Source organism: Puntigrus tetrazona, chromosome 16 (assembly GCF_018831695.1).
Source record: "Puntigrus tetrazona isolate hp1 chromosome 16, ASM1883169v1, whole genome shotgun sequence".
Taxonomy (NCBI): Eukaryota; Metazoa; Chordata; class Actinopteri; order Cypriniformes; family Cyprinidae; genus Puntigrus; species Puntigrus tetrazona.
In genome coordinates, this window is record NC_056714.1 from 23,160,709 (window position 1) to 23,175,518 (window position 14,810).

The 14,810-nt window shown below is 38.0% G+C and overlaps 2 protein-coding genes across 3 annotated transcripts; one reads left to right on the forward strand and one right to left on the reverse strand.

The window, feature by feature from the left end:
• The first annotated feature begins 3,857 nt into the window (after positions 1–3,857).
• On the forward strand, positions 3,858–8,969 carry wnt4b (wingless-type MMTV integration site family, member 4b). Of its 2 annotated transcripts, XM_043260464.1 has the most exons (8): positions 4,723–4,862; positions 5,009–5,162; positions 5,474–5,558; positions 5,916–6,047; positions 6,128–6,270; positions 6,348–6,488; positions 7,489–7,651; positions 7,748–8,969. In XM_043260464.1, exons 1-8 carry the CDS (start codon positions 4,774–4,776, stop codon positions 7,915–7,917), a joined length of 1,077 nt encoding a protein of 358 aa, XP_043116399.1. In that variant the 5' UTR covers positions 4,723–4,773; the 3' UTR covers positions 7,918–8,969. The 2 variants fall into 2 exon arrangements, 1 of the variants encoding a protein (XP_043116399.1); XR_006252766.1 differs by lacking the exons at positions 5,916–6,047; positions 6,128–6,270; positions 6,348–6,488; positions 7,489–7,651; positions 7,748–8,969 and having other exon boundaries at positions 3,858–5,228; positions 5,474–5,571.
• cdc42l (cell division cycle 42, like) lies at positions 8,810–14,733 on the reverse strand. The gene is made up of 6 exons (XM_043260463.1): positions 14,581–14,733; positions 13,571–13,675; positions 13,257–13,329; positions 12,405–12,514; positions 10,601–10,798; positions 8,810–10,497 (listed from the first exon to the last, which is right to left on the reverse strand). The coding sequence occupies exons 2-6, from the start codon at positions 13,673–13,675 to the stop codon at positions 10,408–10,410; spliced, it is 576 nt and encodes a 191-aa protein (XP_043116398.1). The 5' UTR covers positions 14,581–14,733; the 3' UTR covers positions 8,810–10,407.
• Between the last annotated feature and the right edge of the window lie 77 nt (positions 14,734–14,810).

Sequence of the window (14,810 nt, forward strand, 5' to 3'; positions counted from 1 at the left end):
CATGATTGCATATTTTTCAACAATGGCAGTAAATTACTCCTGATTTATTGATTCGTCCTAACTCTTTTTTTTCTCCTTAAACTTTTTCTTTTAAAACTAGTTTGATTAAAAATGTAATCTAAAAAGTGATCTAGATAATGTTGCTAACAGTTTTCATCATTGTAAGTAATCTACAGAGGTATTTGTGCATAATTACATTTACGATGATCGTGTCCATATACATAATTATGTAATGAATTACAAGAATCATGACCTTATGGCCTGGCTAAAGAAGGGCTTCTTTAAAGGATCCTAAAAGGTTAAGCGGGAGGTCACTGTATTCACTGGATAGTTTCTTCATTCAGATTCTATATCTGAGAAAAATTAAAAACTACAAAATAATCTTTTTTTTTTTTTAGCTGCAGAGGAGAGATACCTATAGCCTTTTTTATTGTACTGTCCTTTAAATACTATATCCACCAAAAATCAGTTTTTCACATCACGTCCATCTCATGTACAGCAGCAGAAATGCATCAGTGCTTGAGGTTCATGTCCCCCCCACAAACACACACACACACACACACACACATGCTTATGCACACCCTTCTGCTTAAAGTAGATCAGTCACCATGGTGATTTGGGGGGAGTTGTGGTTGAGGGGGTGGGGGGGCTTAGGTGTAGCTCACAGTCACCAATCATGGCAGACTGTTAAGGGAGGTGGGGGGAAGGGGGGTCACCCTGCAGCCCCCAGCCCCCACCACACTCACTCCCATCCCATAATATTCTCCTGAAGATCAGAGGAATGTTGACACTGTGGACGCAGTTAAAACGAAGCGTGTGCTACTTTAAATGCTTGTTCCAGGTGATAACCAATACCGATCCTGCAACAAGCTCAAACGCTGTAGCATCACCTTCCTCTCATTAAAAGAGCAGTGAGGACATCCAGTGGCGAGATGGATGGATGAGACGTGCACTGCATCGCTCACAAACAAAATACATGATCGTGTCACTTTAGGTCCTGCAGATGAGTTGCTGCCATCTTAATTTAAAATCAACAAGATTCGGCAATGCTTTACAGAAAGTCCTTCTGGCGTTCATTCAGTTCATACAGAACACTGACTGAATGTGTGTGTAGTTTGTGGAACATTGGGTTGGATGGGAGGGATTGCCAGATCGGAGGGCTGTCATTTCTATCCCATAATATTTTCTCAGTGGTCTGCAGTAACCCAGTGCAAGCGTTCCAGAATGAGGTCAACAAGCCATCCAATAATAATCACTGTGTGCTGTCATGGTGTGTTCTGATGCATGTTCTAACAGCACACACACACATACACAGATATATAAATGATTTGGTATGTACTTTGTGTGTGAGTGTGTGTGTTTTTGCATTTATATTACATTCAGTCATTTAGCACTTTTATCCAAAGTAAATTGCAAATGCATGTATAATAATATAATACAATATAATTTATCCATATATATAATATGTATAATTTGTACAAATATATATATTTATAAAAATGATTTATAAGTTATATAATTTAAATTCAAATGTAATATGCAAATATTAATTGTTTAAAAAAGTATAGAAATTAAAGAATTTATAATAAATGCACACATGTAGTATATTTACAGCACTTTTTTTATTTATATTTTTATATATGCACACACACATACATTATGAATACAATTTATTAGTATATTAACATTAAAATATATAGGTTAATGGTTAAAAATCTAGATTAAAAAAAAACAAACACACATATATATATAATGTATATTCTGAAATAATGTAATTTATAGTCCAACTCAGGTGTCCACCTGAGCCCATATTAAATCACACAAAACAGCCACAATTAGCCACAGTGACATCTCAAATGGGAGTGTGAAACAGATTCCGACAGATGGGACACTTGATTTAAAAAGAGGAGATTTTATTTACGAGCAAGGGCTGAGCGGATGGAGAGATGAGGAGAAGAGAGGCGCCGGACATGACATGGGGGTGCGGGTCGCCATGGCGTTGCTGGGGGAGACAGTGCAAGACGTCACTGCGAGGGACGGCAGGACACAAAGAGAGAATACGACGAGAAGAGGGGTGAAACACTGCGAGGGAGGGGAGGGAAAGGCAGTGAATCTGTAAGGGGCACAGTTATTTATTTGCTTGCCGAGGTGCAGGAGAGTTCAGCAGTAAAACAGACCTAGTGGTGTATTTAAGTACATAAATGGCTCTGTAACATTTTCACAAGATCTACAACTACAGCGGTATATCTAAGATATTCAAATTATGTGTAGTTTATGTAATTGTTAGGGCTGAAATATCGGAACGTTTAGCATAAAAATGTGTAAAAACTATTTTGTGCAGATACTGAACATGTTAAAGCAACAAAATGCTAGATTTTATAAATGAAAAAATAAAATATTTCATTATATTAAGCCGCAAAAGCTAAATGCATTTAAAAAATGTATATTTTTCATTTTGTAACAACATACATTCCATAAAAATATTTGTTTAAAAAAAAAAACAAATGGAAAATGGCATTTAAAGAAAATATTTGTAATGTTTAAAATTTAGAGAGTTATTAATAATTTTAGACTTTTTAGAGACTCTGTTTTTTGTTGTCAAATGTTAGTGAAAATGTCCATAGTTATCTGTGTATAAAGTATTGTTCAGAATTTTTCTAGTTGTTTTTAGATGCCACCTCATTTAATCATTTGTTTATGGCTTAAATAGTTTACCCATAAATAAATATTCACTTGTCATTTACTCACCCTCAAATCCTGTACGGGTTTCCTTCTTATGTATAAAAGAAGATATTTTGAAGAATGCTGGTAATCAGACAGTTGATGGTAGCCACTGACTTTCATAGTATGGGTGGAAAAAAGGTGATACTCAAAGCCTACCATCAACTGTTTGATTACCAGAAACAGTTTTGGAACAAGTGAACAAGACTAAATGATGGTGGAATTAAAAATTTTAACTTTCTGAACTTTCCCTTTAAGTGTCCAAGTACTTTTCAAGGGCCACAGTAGATCTATGAAAACCAAGATCTCTCTCTCTCTCTCTCTCTCTCTCTCTCTCTCTCTCTCTCTCTCCCTCTGGTGATTTATTTGCCTCAGTTCTAATATTTGTCAGCACTGTGTTTTCTCCTCCTTGTCTAAATGTCATCCCTTCTTCGAAGACAATATGGAGAGAGAGAAAAAGAGGGAGCAGGGCAGAGGGAGGAAAGAAAAGGGGGAGGGGGGACACTCGTAAAAAGAGCAACAAAAGTTTGGGAAAATTAAACATTAGGTAAGACACGTTCACACAGGCCCGTTTCAGGACAGGTCTGAGCACCCTTCCCCTGCTGTTCTATCTATCAGGTTATTTATTGTTACGGCACATATTTCTCCGTCAATTTCCGCTGGCTTTCAAGCGCAACTCTTTTGTGAGAGTCTCAGGATTTAAGGGCAACATATTCCGATGCAGCTTTCGCTGATACTAGGTAACAGATGCTCGAGTCACATGCACTGACAAAAGGAATTCCCTCCCTCTCTCTCTCTCTCTCACTTACTCACAGATGTATGCATTTAGACAGCGATTTGGCACTCGACTTTTGGTCACTTGCCCTCTTTTTGACGCACAACACAAATACAAATACACAGTCGAGCGTGTTAGCATTTGTATAATCCCACGAGTCGAAGGCACCATCCTGCAGGAGTCATTAAGCAGAGGTCACGTATTACGTCCTGAGTAAATTAGACAATGAGTGCAAGCTCATCCCTCAATGTTAATGTACTATGGCTGAAAACTTCACCCCTCCCCTCCCTGCGGTCTCCAACCCTCCCACCCTTTATCCATCCTTCCTTTATAACCCCACAACCATCACTTCATCCACACTTATGTTTTTTTTAACCTTTGGATTTGCTCATTTTGGGCGGACAAATTGGATTACTGGCAACTTTTTTCCCTCGCATATACCGATACAGATCTGAAGGAATGGAAGTGCTTTCTTAGAATAAGAAAAATATATTTTTTTAGTTAGCTGGGGCAAGGAATAACTTTTTCGGAGGATCTAAGAAAATGGGATATCATAAAGGGTTTCCGAACACTTATCTACCTAATTAGTGCATTTGTTTTCCTTGTCCTTATTGTTTTATTTAACCAACAAGACATTTAGAGATAGATGTTTTTCTTTTTGTTACATATGACAATGTCATAAGATGAATATCTCTCTCTGCGTGACAATAAGATTACAACTTAGGGGCATTTTATCTTCAAAACTAAAGTGGAGTTAATGGAAATTATTACATTAGATCAAGCTGATGATATATTGGGCTAATTAGCAGGTTTGAAATTAATTTCACCGGTTCATCAACGGGAATATTTTGGATCCTTTTGGACCTCAAAGTGGTAAAACTCTTTTTTTGTGTTTTTGCAGTGATTGACCAGTGACTGAGATCGTATTTATTACATCACAAATAGCAATCTCTTTTACCTTTACACCTTAAAATCTGTCCAATTATTTGCTTTGCTTAGATATTGCTTTTTGTTCATTTAAACAACAAAAATAAATAAATATACTCTGATGCCAGTAATAATCTGTATTGATTGTATTGATTCATAAGCAATGATTAAGTACAAGCGGTTATATTAAAAAAGAAAACCGCAACAATGTCAAAATTAGAAATGTTATTTCCTTTGACAGATATGAGGGGAACAACCCCAACGTAACAGGCACAGCTGTAAGACTAAAAGAAACAAGCGTTGCTCACTAATTCAGAGACAGACAGGTAGTCAGACAGACAGGCAATCTGATGCCAACGGTGTCCTCCGTGACTCTCACGGGACGACTCCTCCTGCTGTTGCTATGGGCACCCCACCTCACCATGGCAAGCAACTGGCTGTAAGTTGGCTTGTGTCAAAGAGTTTGTTTGTTATGCCATCATTTTGTTTGTTTGTTTGCTTCTACAGCTTCAATTTACCTACAATATATTGTACTTTTATTTACGTGTATGCATTCATGTTTCCTGTGCTGTATTGTCTGTGTAGTTCTCTGGCACGTCTGCCACGCTCGCGTCCTGTGTCTGGTGCAGAACCATGTGGCCGTCTGAGGGGGTTGACACCAGGCCAAGTCGGGGTGTGCCGGGCACGGGGGGAGGTCATGGAGTCCGTGCGAAAGGCTGCAGAGATGGTCATTGAGGAGGTGAGCGAGACTGAAACGCAATGACAATTTTGTGAACATACAGCACTGACATTCAAGGACGTGACGGTAAAGAATCGTGATTAATTCCTTGAGTATGTGAACACGCTTGGCAGTATAGCTCTTTCTGGATCTGATTGTCGCTGCAAAAGTTACAGAGGAAAAAAAAAACTAACAAAAAAAATGCTGTTCTCTCTATTGCTTGTGACAACCAGCCCCACAAATACGAGCTTTAACCTTTAAGCTTAAACGGTTTCATATCTAGATATATAAACTCTGGTTTACAGCTATTTGTTTGGTTTTAACTACTGCAGTGTCAACATCAGTTTCGAAACCGCCGCTGGAACTGTTCCACCACCCCTCGCGGGATCAATATTTTTGGACGAGTCATGAACCAAGGTTTCAACGAAACACTGTCACAACATACAGAACAAGTTTTTAATATATCTTACCATCTTGGCTAAGGTATGGCCTATAATGAAGTAATTTCAAATGATTTCAAGCTTTTTCATTTCATTTCGGAAAAATTATGTAATTGTTTTTTCAACTGAATGACTGGGCAAATAGGAACCCTTTAAAAACATGGCCGAAAAAAAAAAGTATTTATGAATATATATTGTGTTGGACATATTCATGCAGCTTGACAACCACCATATCAGAGTACTGATGTTAAACTATCGATTAATAGCAGACCATTTTCCAACAACCTTCAACCGTACTCAACTTAGTTTGGTTTTGTTCCACTGTTGTTTTCAGGCACCCGTGAGGCGGCTTTTGTCCATGCTCTTTCATCAGCAGCAGTCGCTGTGGCTGTGACTCGAGGCTGTAGCAGGGGAGAACTGGAGAGATGCGGCTGTGACCGAAAGGTCAGGGGGGTCAGTCCCGAAGGTGCGTAGTAAAAAAGAAAACGTATGTATAATATATATATATAAACATATGTCAAACTTATCCCTCTCACTCACCCTTAGGTTTCCAGTGGTCAGGTTGCTCTGATAATCTGTCCTATGGCGTGGCATTCTCTCAGACCTTTGTGGATGAGCCAGAGAGAGCTAAAGGCATGTCGTCGGGGAGGCCGCTAATGAACATTCACAACAATGAGGCAGGGCGAAAGGCGAGTGAGATGTTTCACTGATATTAAAACTCATCGTAGGCTGCACGGTTTTCACGGTTTTCTCTGCATTTGTTCAGGCGATCCTTCATAACATGCAGGTTGAGTGTAAGTGTCACGGCGTTTCGGGGTCCTGTGAGCTCAGAACTTGCTGGAAGGTCATGCCTCCGTTCCGCCGGGTCGGTGCTGTGCTGAAAGAGCGCTTTGATGGAGCCACAGAGGTATGTTACAGTGGCTCTGTTCAAAAAACTACTGCGCTGAATAGCTGACGACTGCCTATCTAAGGCAGAACTCTAACTGAGATGGAACCTGGTGAAACAAATGTGCCACACACATTCTGAAAAGTTTTAAACGCCCCCTGGTGGCAAAAAAAATAAAAAAAATCTAATTACACTATCAAGATGGCTACTGACATTTTAGGTAGTTCTTACCACACTGATGTACATATGTTTAAATGTTTGTTTTTCTGAGTTTGGCTTAAGCGCTTTTGGTGCTAGAAAAAAAGTGTGGTTCAGTAGCCTGTAGTTCAGTAGTTTTTTTTCCCCTATTAATTTTTCCCAAAAGGAATCTTTGTTAAGGAGTTAAAAGCCATAAACCGATCCTAAAAGGTGAATCGCAAAACTAAAATTTTGATTTGAAGCAAATAAATATCGGACAAAAGCACTTGAGGGAAAACACTCCAATCAAATAGAGCACTGAGAATAACAGTCGGATAAAAAGTTAGAAATACTAAACTAGTGCTTTAAAATTAAGTAAAGATATAGAAACAATATATTTTATGTTTATTGCAAAATATGCATATATGTAGCATAGGAAAATTACTTGATTACAGTACATTATGGGTGTGGCTAGTGCCAAAGAGGTCTTTTGGCACAATTTTCCTGGGCGATTCAACAATTGGTGTATATTTCTCTATAGAATCATGGGTAACAATGTTTCACAATGAATTCCACCATCAAATATGGTTACTTAAAAAAGCTAAGTTGAAAAAAGGTTGTCTCCACACTTACTGTACGTACAATAGTGTTTTTATTAAAGCACTGAATGTAGTCCACCATCTTTGATGTTTTTTGGAGCTTGTCGCAATGCATTATGGGACTGCATTCTCTGCAGAAGATATAAACATGGCTACCATTAGAAATTCGCCATTGTAGTGTTGTTGAAGGAAGCATGTATATCAAATGTATATGTATATCTATAAAAGTTATGCTTTCTGTTTAGGTACGGCTGACACGTGTGGGCTCTCGGACAGCTCTCCTTCCACGGGACCCCCAAGTGAAGCCACCAGCCGCACGGGACTTGGTCTATCTAGCCCCTTCACCAGATTTCTGCCGCCTGGATCCAGACAACGGCATTCCTGGCACTGCAGGACGACGTTGTAATGGTAAACATGTAAAAACTAGACACAATCAATAATTCTCTAATCATTCCCTGGTTTTACATGCTCATTTATCACCCTTAACCTCATACCATGTCCCAGGAACCTCACGGCTGGCACCAGACGGGTGTGAACTGTTATGCTGTGGTCCAGGCTTTCGAGCAGGCCGGGCTGAGGTGGTCCAGCGCTGCTCCTGTAAGTTCTCCTGGTGCTGCTCAGTTCGCTGCCAGCAGTGTAAGAACACAGTGCTCATACACACCTGCCGAGAATGAGACGCACCTGGAAAACCACACAACCACACCAGAAGCACCTCATCTCAACCCTGTCTACATTGATGCCCACAACCAACCTACTCCATTTAAAACATTCTGCATAATGTCTCTTATTTGGTGACTTTAAAGCTCTCTTGGATTTGACATTATATAATTACTTTAATCTTCAATTGCACTTTTGCTGAAAAGGAACATGCAGATGCTATTGCATTTCTTAGATGCTACAAAACCATTAACTAGCATGCTCAGACAACGCTCCTAAAGCTGAGATTAACCTCTGAATAATAGAAGAATAATGTTAGTTTAATCTGAGGCCGTAGCATTTAATTCTAGATTTTTTCCTCCCTGTTTACTGTATTTATGAATTTGTTTTCAGTTTTGCTGATTGTGTTTATTTATTTGACTTCATTATGCCAGTGTGGCAGTATCTCTGGATGGAAAGTTCCACCTGCAAACTCTGCGGCTTTAGCTGTTTTGTTTCGGCTTGTCCTATTGCATAGAGGCTCATTTATTGCCATTATCTCATTTTTATAATCTATATGGCCTAAAATAAAGTTGTTTTACATCTTACATGTCGAAAGATGCGTTTGTTAATTGACACATTTTACATTAAAACATTTGGGATCAGTAGGATTTTATTTTTTTTTAAACGTAACAATAGATAACTTTAGATGAATATGTCCTTTTGGAAAAAAACATTTTTATCTTGGGAAAAAAAAAATCTTACTGACCCCCAAACTTTTGAATTTTTGTGGGACATACTAAATCATCTAATCATCTAAAAACAGGATAGAAATAAAGCTGTGTCAGTCGCATCACTTTTATTACAAATATAGTGAGATTCCAAACACCGCAGAACTTGACTAAGAAAAGGCCACATTTCAAACCGTCATCATTATCATCATTGGTTATCCTCCTCCTTTTTATTCACACGACTGTTAAGATCGGTTATTCAAAATATTACATTTCAAATTGTTATTTTATTAATAAATCACAATCAAATGGTACTCTAGAAAAAATAAAATAAAAAGTCATTTAAAAAAAAAAAAAAAGAAACAAACAAAAAAAACCTCAAGTTTCAAAATGTCACCACTATTCATTCACCCAAGAGTAAAACAGTAATACATTTAATACATCATACTCAAAGTCAAAACAAAAAGAGAAGGAAATAAAAAAAAAAAAAAATAAAATTCAGTTTTCTAAATGGCCAGCAGAAGGCACTGCATGGCTCGAGAGTAAATGCACTTAACAGAGATCCTAGGAGCATGAACCACAGAAGAAGAGAACAGTCTGGCTCATAAAGGAAAAAACAAATGCTTGTGAACTAAAATCCATTGGCTCCCCCTCAAGTCCCAAACTCTCTTATAAACCATATAACACAGGTCACTCAGGAGGGGATGTGGCCATAGAGTGTAATTTCTATGGCCATAACACTCTGATCCAACATTAAATTGTAAAAATATCTAAAATTGTTACTGTTTATTTTGGAATATGTTCCGTTCAGCGCCATTGTCAGTGATTAGAGCTAATCATATGCCCAAACCAATCACGTTAGCTTGCTTTTGTGCCAGACCCAGTCTAGTACGTATAAACAACAGTATGTGAACCACATGTAAAACAGAACCTGCCTACAGTTGTCATGCGAGCCCAGCTTCTAGAACTGGCAAAACATTAACATTAAAAACGGGAAAACGGACCCCATAACAACACTAAAAGACAAATCTGTCAAGAATAGCTTTTGTGCCAATTGCGATATTGCAACGCGGCCAAAATGCTGAACTGAGGAGATTCGAGAAAGCTGAAATCAGCTTCTGCACGCACACTATCCACAGGTTACAGAGCAAATAGCTGAGCCCTGCAGAAGTGTTCATCAGAGCAGTCAGCATGTTCGGCTTTACACTTTATGAAATGTGCTGTTTATAGACATTGTGTGCTAACCATTCTTGTGCGACTTAGAGAAAGCATGTGTCAAAGACAAACACGCGTTTGTCCTGCGAAAGCATTTCAGAAAAATCGTTTTGGATGCTGATCAGAAACCTGAAGCATTTAATCTCATATTTGTGCCATTTTGTCACATTTTTTTGGATCAATTACATGTAACTGACACTTAAAGCATTAAAGTGAATCTATATGTTATTCTGCTAGATATCACATGCATAAAGTGCACCTATATCTTTTTTTTTTATCGTTATGCTTGTTTGCAGGGGTGTTATTGGTTCCAGGGTTCTCTAATTTCTTCTGTTGTTCTAGAAACATTTATAAAAGGCACAGTGTGCATTCATTTGCAATACCATTTGTGTTGCCAAATTCCTCCAGTATAATGTTTTTTTGTTTGTTTTTTTTTGCTGTTTTGTTCCCAAATTTTTTCCCAATTCTATCTCTCTCCACTCCAGACCCCAAGCCCTACCAACCTTTAAAAACCCACACCAGAACGTTTCTTTTTCTTTGCCTCTCTTGTTGGAGTGAGTGCATCACCCACTGCTTGTGTTCCTACAAAAGGACGCAGCGCTTCTTGGGTTTGGTCTCCGGAGGTTCGAGGGCGGCGAGTATCGCCTCGTCAAATACATTCTTCAGGCCTCTCTGTAAGAAAGAGATCGTAAAATGTAATTTGCAGTAGGTCATGTGAGTGATGATAAGGGAGTAGACTTGTGTCATCATGGGTGTGTGCGGTTGCTCTTTTAACCTGTGTTAGGGCAGAGCACTCCACGTATTTGACGGCTCTGAGGTCTCTGGCCAGCTTCTCCCCGCTCTCGGGTGATATGGGGCGCTGCTTGTTTTTGGCAAGTTTTTCCACAGTGTTACTGTCATCCCTCAGGTCGACCTGAGTGCCCACCAGAAGGAATGGAGTGCGTGGACAGTGGTGTGAGATCTCTGGTACCCACTTAGAGAAAGAGAGAGCAGAAAAAGGACTGGTAAGAAGGGGATGAGAAAACCATTCGCAGTGCAACCAGAACAAAAAAAAAAAACAAAAACAACACTTGACCCCTTTTTAATTCCTGATTTAAAGCAAATACATAGGACAAGAAAAAAAAATCAATACAAGAGAAACATTGGTAGCACTTTACAATAAGGTTCTTTGGTTAACATTAGTTAACTCCATTAGTTCATTTCAGCATTTACTAAAGCATTATTAAAACCACAAGTTGTGTTTGACATTAGTTAATACGCTAGTAATTATCATGAACTAACAAGAAATGTGTATTTTTATTAACTAACTTTAACAAAAATACTGTAATGAATGTGGTGATCATTGTCAATTAATTTTGTCGTTAATGTTAGTTAATACATTCATGTATCAACAAATGACACCTTGTCATTACAGAAATATTACAAGTTTTTATTAATCTATACTTATTCCGCATTGGAAGTAACTTACAGACATTTATAATGTCACAAAAGATTTTTATTTCAAATAAAAGGTTGTTCTTGTGAACTTTCTATTCATCAAATAATAACATTAAACATAAAATAACTGCAGCCTTAGCAAGCATAAAAGTCTTTCATAAAAACTAACTTTTAAATGGTAGTGTGTGTGTGTGTGTGTGTGTGTGTGTGTGTGTGTGTGTGTGTGTGTGTGTGTGTACTAAAAATAATAAACCTCATAAATAAAACCTCAAAAACTGAATGCCTTCTGTGGGGCCAAGACATGAACTTCAATTCTCTGTATTGTCTTTATCTTACAAATTAATCTTTGCTGCCTATTTTCACATACATTTACTATTTCGGTTCCAATTTTTATAAAAATGGTAAAAGCGGTTATTCATCCTCCACGTTAGAAAATATAAAACAGTTTATATTGTTTATGAAGTTTATAAAACAGCATTCTATTGCTTAAAAAAAAGAGCTTCTTCAGGAGACTGTGAAGTGATACAGGAAACATGAAACCAGCACCACTGTGCAGGAAATCAGTTCCTTAAATAGACTGTAAAACAGTAGGCTGTAAAACAAAAAAAAAGTGCACAGAATGCCGCAACTGATCAACAACAATTGCATAATAAAAAGCTAAAATTATTAATTTAAAGGTATATATTTATAAACAACTGCATCTGAAAGTAATTTACAAAAATACAGCATTTCTCCAGAAATCTGATACGTCCACTGTAATGAATGTGCTTTTCATGCATGCTTTGATCAGTTTAAATACATGTCAGGTCTATTCACATGAGTTGCATTCTCCAAGTCCAGCAGGAAAATCAGGTACTGCTAAGAGTTCTTTAGTGACACTAAACAACATGTGACGTCAGTTATAAGTCTAAAACCTGACTGTATGAAACATACAATGTTGCTCAAGCAAGCATGAATACCGTAATGCATCTGTACATTAAACCATAACAGATACGGCATTGAAACGCTACGTTGTGACCCTTTAGTACACCGTGAATAACGAATGTTAAGAAACCGATCGGAGAAAAGTGGTTCTTTCGGGGTTCTGATGTCCTAAACTGTGAGAGCAGCACGAAAGCGGAATGCATTTGATGGAAACCTACCTTCTCTTTTACATTCTCAAAGGAGGAAGGAGAAACAACAGAGAAGCAAACAAGGAAGACGTCTGTCTGTGGATAGCTTAGAGGCCGAAGTCTGTCGTAGTCTTCCTGACCTGAGAAAACAAGAACCGATGCAGTTCATTACCACCTCTCTTGAGCCCCGAGAGTCAATCGAGATGAACAGCTATCATCTTTAAATAAAGCAGCAATATATAAAAATAAATCAATGTACACCATGTTTAAAAGTTTAGGGTCTATAAAATTTGAAGTGGTTTAAAAATACATTATTATTATAATTATTATTATTAATGTTAAAGCCGTTGTGCTGCTTAAGATTTTTTTGTGGACACAATACATTTTTACAGGATTATCTGAACAGAAAGTAGATGAAATGATTTGAATGAATGGTTTGATTACTTCCTTAATAAAAGTATTACTTTATTGAAAAAAAATAAATAAATAAAACTTGCTGACCCCAAACTTTTAAAAGGCAGTGTTTGCATGTTTCATTTTTATTTTTAATTCTACAGATTGTAGCATCCATTTGTTAAATCAATATGCAATATTTTTTTTAACTAGTATCAGCCTGAACGAGCAGAATATCGTCTAAAGCGGCATCCACTAGATAGTGAATCATGAATGAGTCAGCGGATCTGGACACGGTATGAATTGATGCATAAAACTGATGCCTGTCGCTTATTTTCCTATAAGTTCAGCGCCATTTTTCCAGTTTTTCCACAACAGCTATTTTTTTACATGTCTCTTTGCATTTTGTTGACACCAAAATCACCATTACGCTAACCAGAATCAAATCAGATCCATGTTGAGTGTAAAAAAGGCCCTAAACTGCATTACCTGCTGTGTCAAAAAGCCCCAGTGTATACGGTTCACCTCCAATCATCACTGTGACAGCATAGTTATCAAAAACCTGTAAAACAAACACAAAAACATTAGTTCACACACAATGGGCATCACATTTTAGTTCTGACGACGCTAAATATACAACACTGACCATGTTTCAGACTAATCAAATATCCTACAAGACGCTCACACACATCCTAGTCTTAAAAAGCACAAAGTACACAACAAATCATAACTAGCATTATTATCACTTTGCCCCCCTTCCCCTGAATCTCCGACCCAGAGCCCACCACCCTTTATTCCATTACCGTGGGAACATATTCAGAGGGGAATTTGTTGGTTGTGTATGAGATGAGGAGGCAGGTCTTTCCGACAGCTCCATCTCCAACCACCACACACTTTATGGTCTGCATCTGTGTAGAGAGAGAGAGATTGAAAAATCGTGTTATTAAATGGTATTCTCGTGGGATTCAGAAAACACCACTGAGTGAATCATTGTTTTGAGCAGTTCCAGCGTTCACTGTCCCCACTGTTACACAATTAAGCAGGTTGAACGCATTTAACAGAATTGCCAATAATGTGATTTGATTTAATTTCAGAGACAAAAGCTGGCATACAGAAAGACATCTACAAGAATGTGTGCCGTCTTATTTGCTTCCGCATATTAAAGCCACTGAGAGGAAGACTCGATTTTGTCACTTTGTGGTAACAATATCTTCTGGTTTTTAGCTACGTTACAGTTTCTGAATTATTTGACTTTGACAATAGACTTTAATTAAAGTGCTCGTCGTTAGTATTTACTACATTTGGAATCCAATTCGGGACAATAAAACAACCGAATACCGCGTAGCTTAAAAGCTAAACACTAACCCGTTTGTCGTTTATTCAAAGCCGATTTTTCTACACATTAGATGATGACGGTGATGCGTATTTTATTCATACTGAAAGTTTGATTTTACCTCAGAATAACTTATTTGCGCTTTCTTCCCCCACCATTAAAGTCAAAAACTCAGCCTGATAAATCTTAAGTAAACTCTACAGTAAATAGCGAAGAAATGTAGAGTTTGTGGTGACGACAGAAAACGAAATAAACCTTCGGGAGATCCGTCGGCTGAGAAGTAAATCAAAGTTTTGTTTAATGAGGGCGACAGGATGCTGCGAGGCTAAGCTAACGCGCTAGCACTGCCGAGAGGGCCACAAATCATCCTAAATCAAAATTACACAACGGTAAAAACCGTCCTGAAACGTGTAGTGTTTAACAACCGTTTGCTAGATTAAAAACCCAATAGTATAGCGTTAAAGATTAAGAATTGCTTACCGTTCCTCTCCGGCGACTAGGCGTTGGTTACGTCCGGGTTTGAGAGTATCAATCTGACGTGAATGAAAGCGAAAAAGCGTCTCGTCGTAGTTCCTGCGATATCCAGCCAGCCCACCCGGCGCACACGCCCAACACTGCTTGTAGTTCTTACTAAGAGGCCACTAGGGCTACAGCTTTACTTTACGGTTAAAGAAGATATTTAATCAATCCATATAGAATATATTTCAAGG

Bases quoted from the DNA above. Each gene is read 5' to 3' on its own strand.
- wnt4b (XM_043260464.1), top strand. From the start codon at position 4,774: ATGCCAACGGTGTCCTCCGTGACTCTCACGGGACGACTCCTCCTGCTG. The intron at 4,863-5,008 runs GTAAGTTGGCTT...TTGTCTGTGTAG, and splicing joins ACCATGGCAAGCAACTGGCT to TTCTCTGGCACGTCTGCCAC. The intron at 5,163-5,473 runs GTGAGCGAGACT...TAACTACTGCAG, and splicing joins CAGAGATGGTCATTGAGGAG to TGTCAACATCAGTTTCGAAA.
- cdc42l (XM_043260463.1), bottom strand. From the start codon at position 13,675: ATGCAGACCATAAAGTGTGTGGTGGTTGGAGATGGAGCTGTCGGAAAG. The intron at 13,330-13,570 runs GTAATGGAATAA...TTTGTTTTACAG, and splicing joins CCTCTGAATATGTTCCCACG to GTTTTTGATAACTATGCTGT. The intron at 10,498-10,600 runs GTTAAAAGAGCA...TCTTTCTTACAG, and splicing joins AGTGCTCTGCCCTAACACAG to AGAGGCCTGAAGAATGTATT.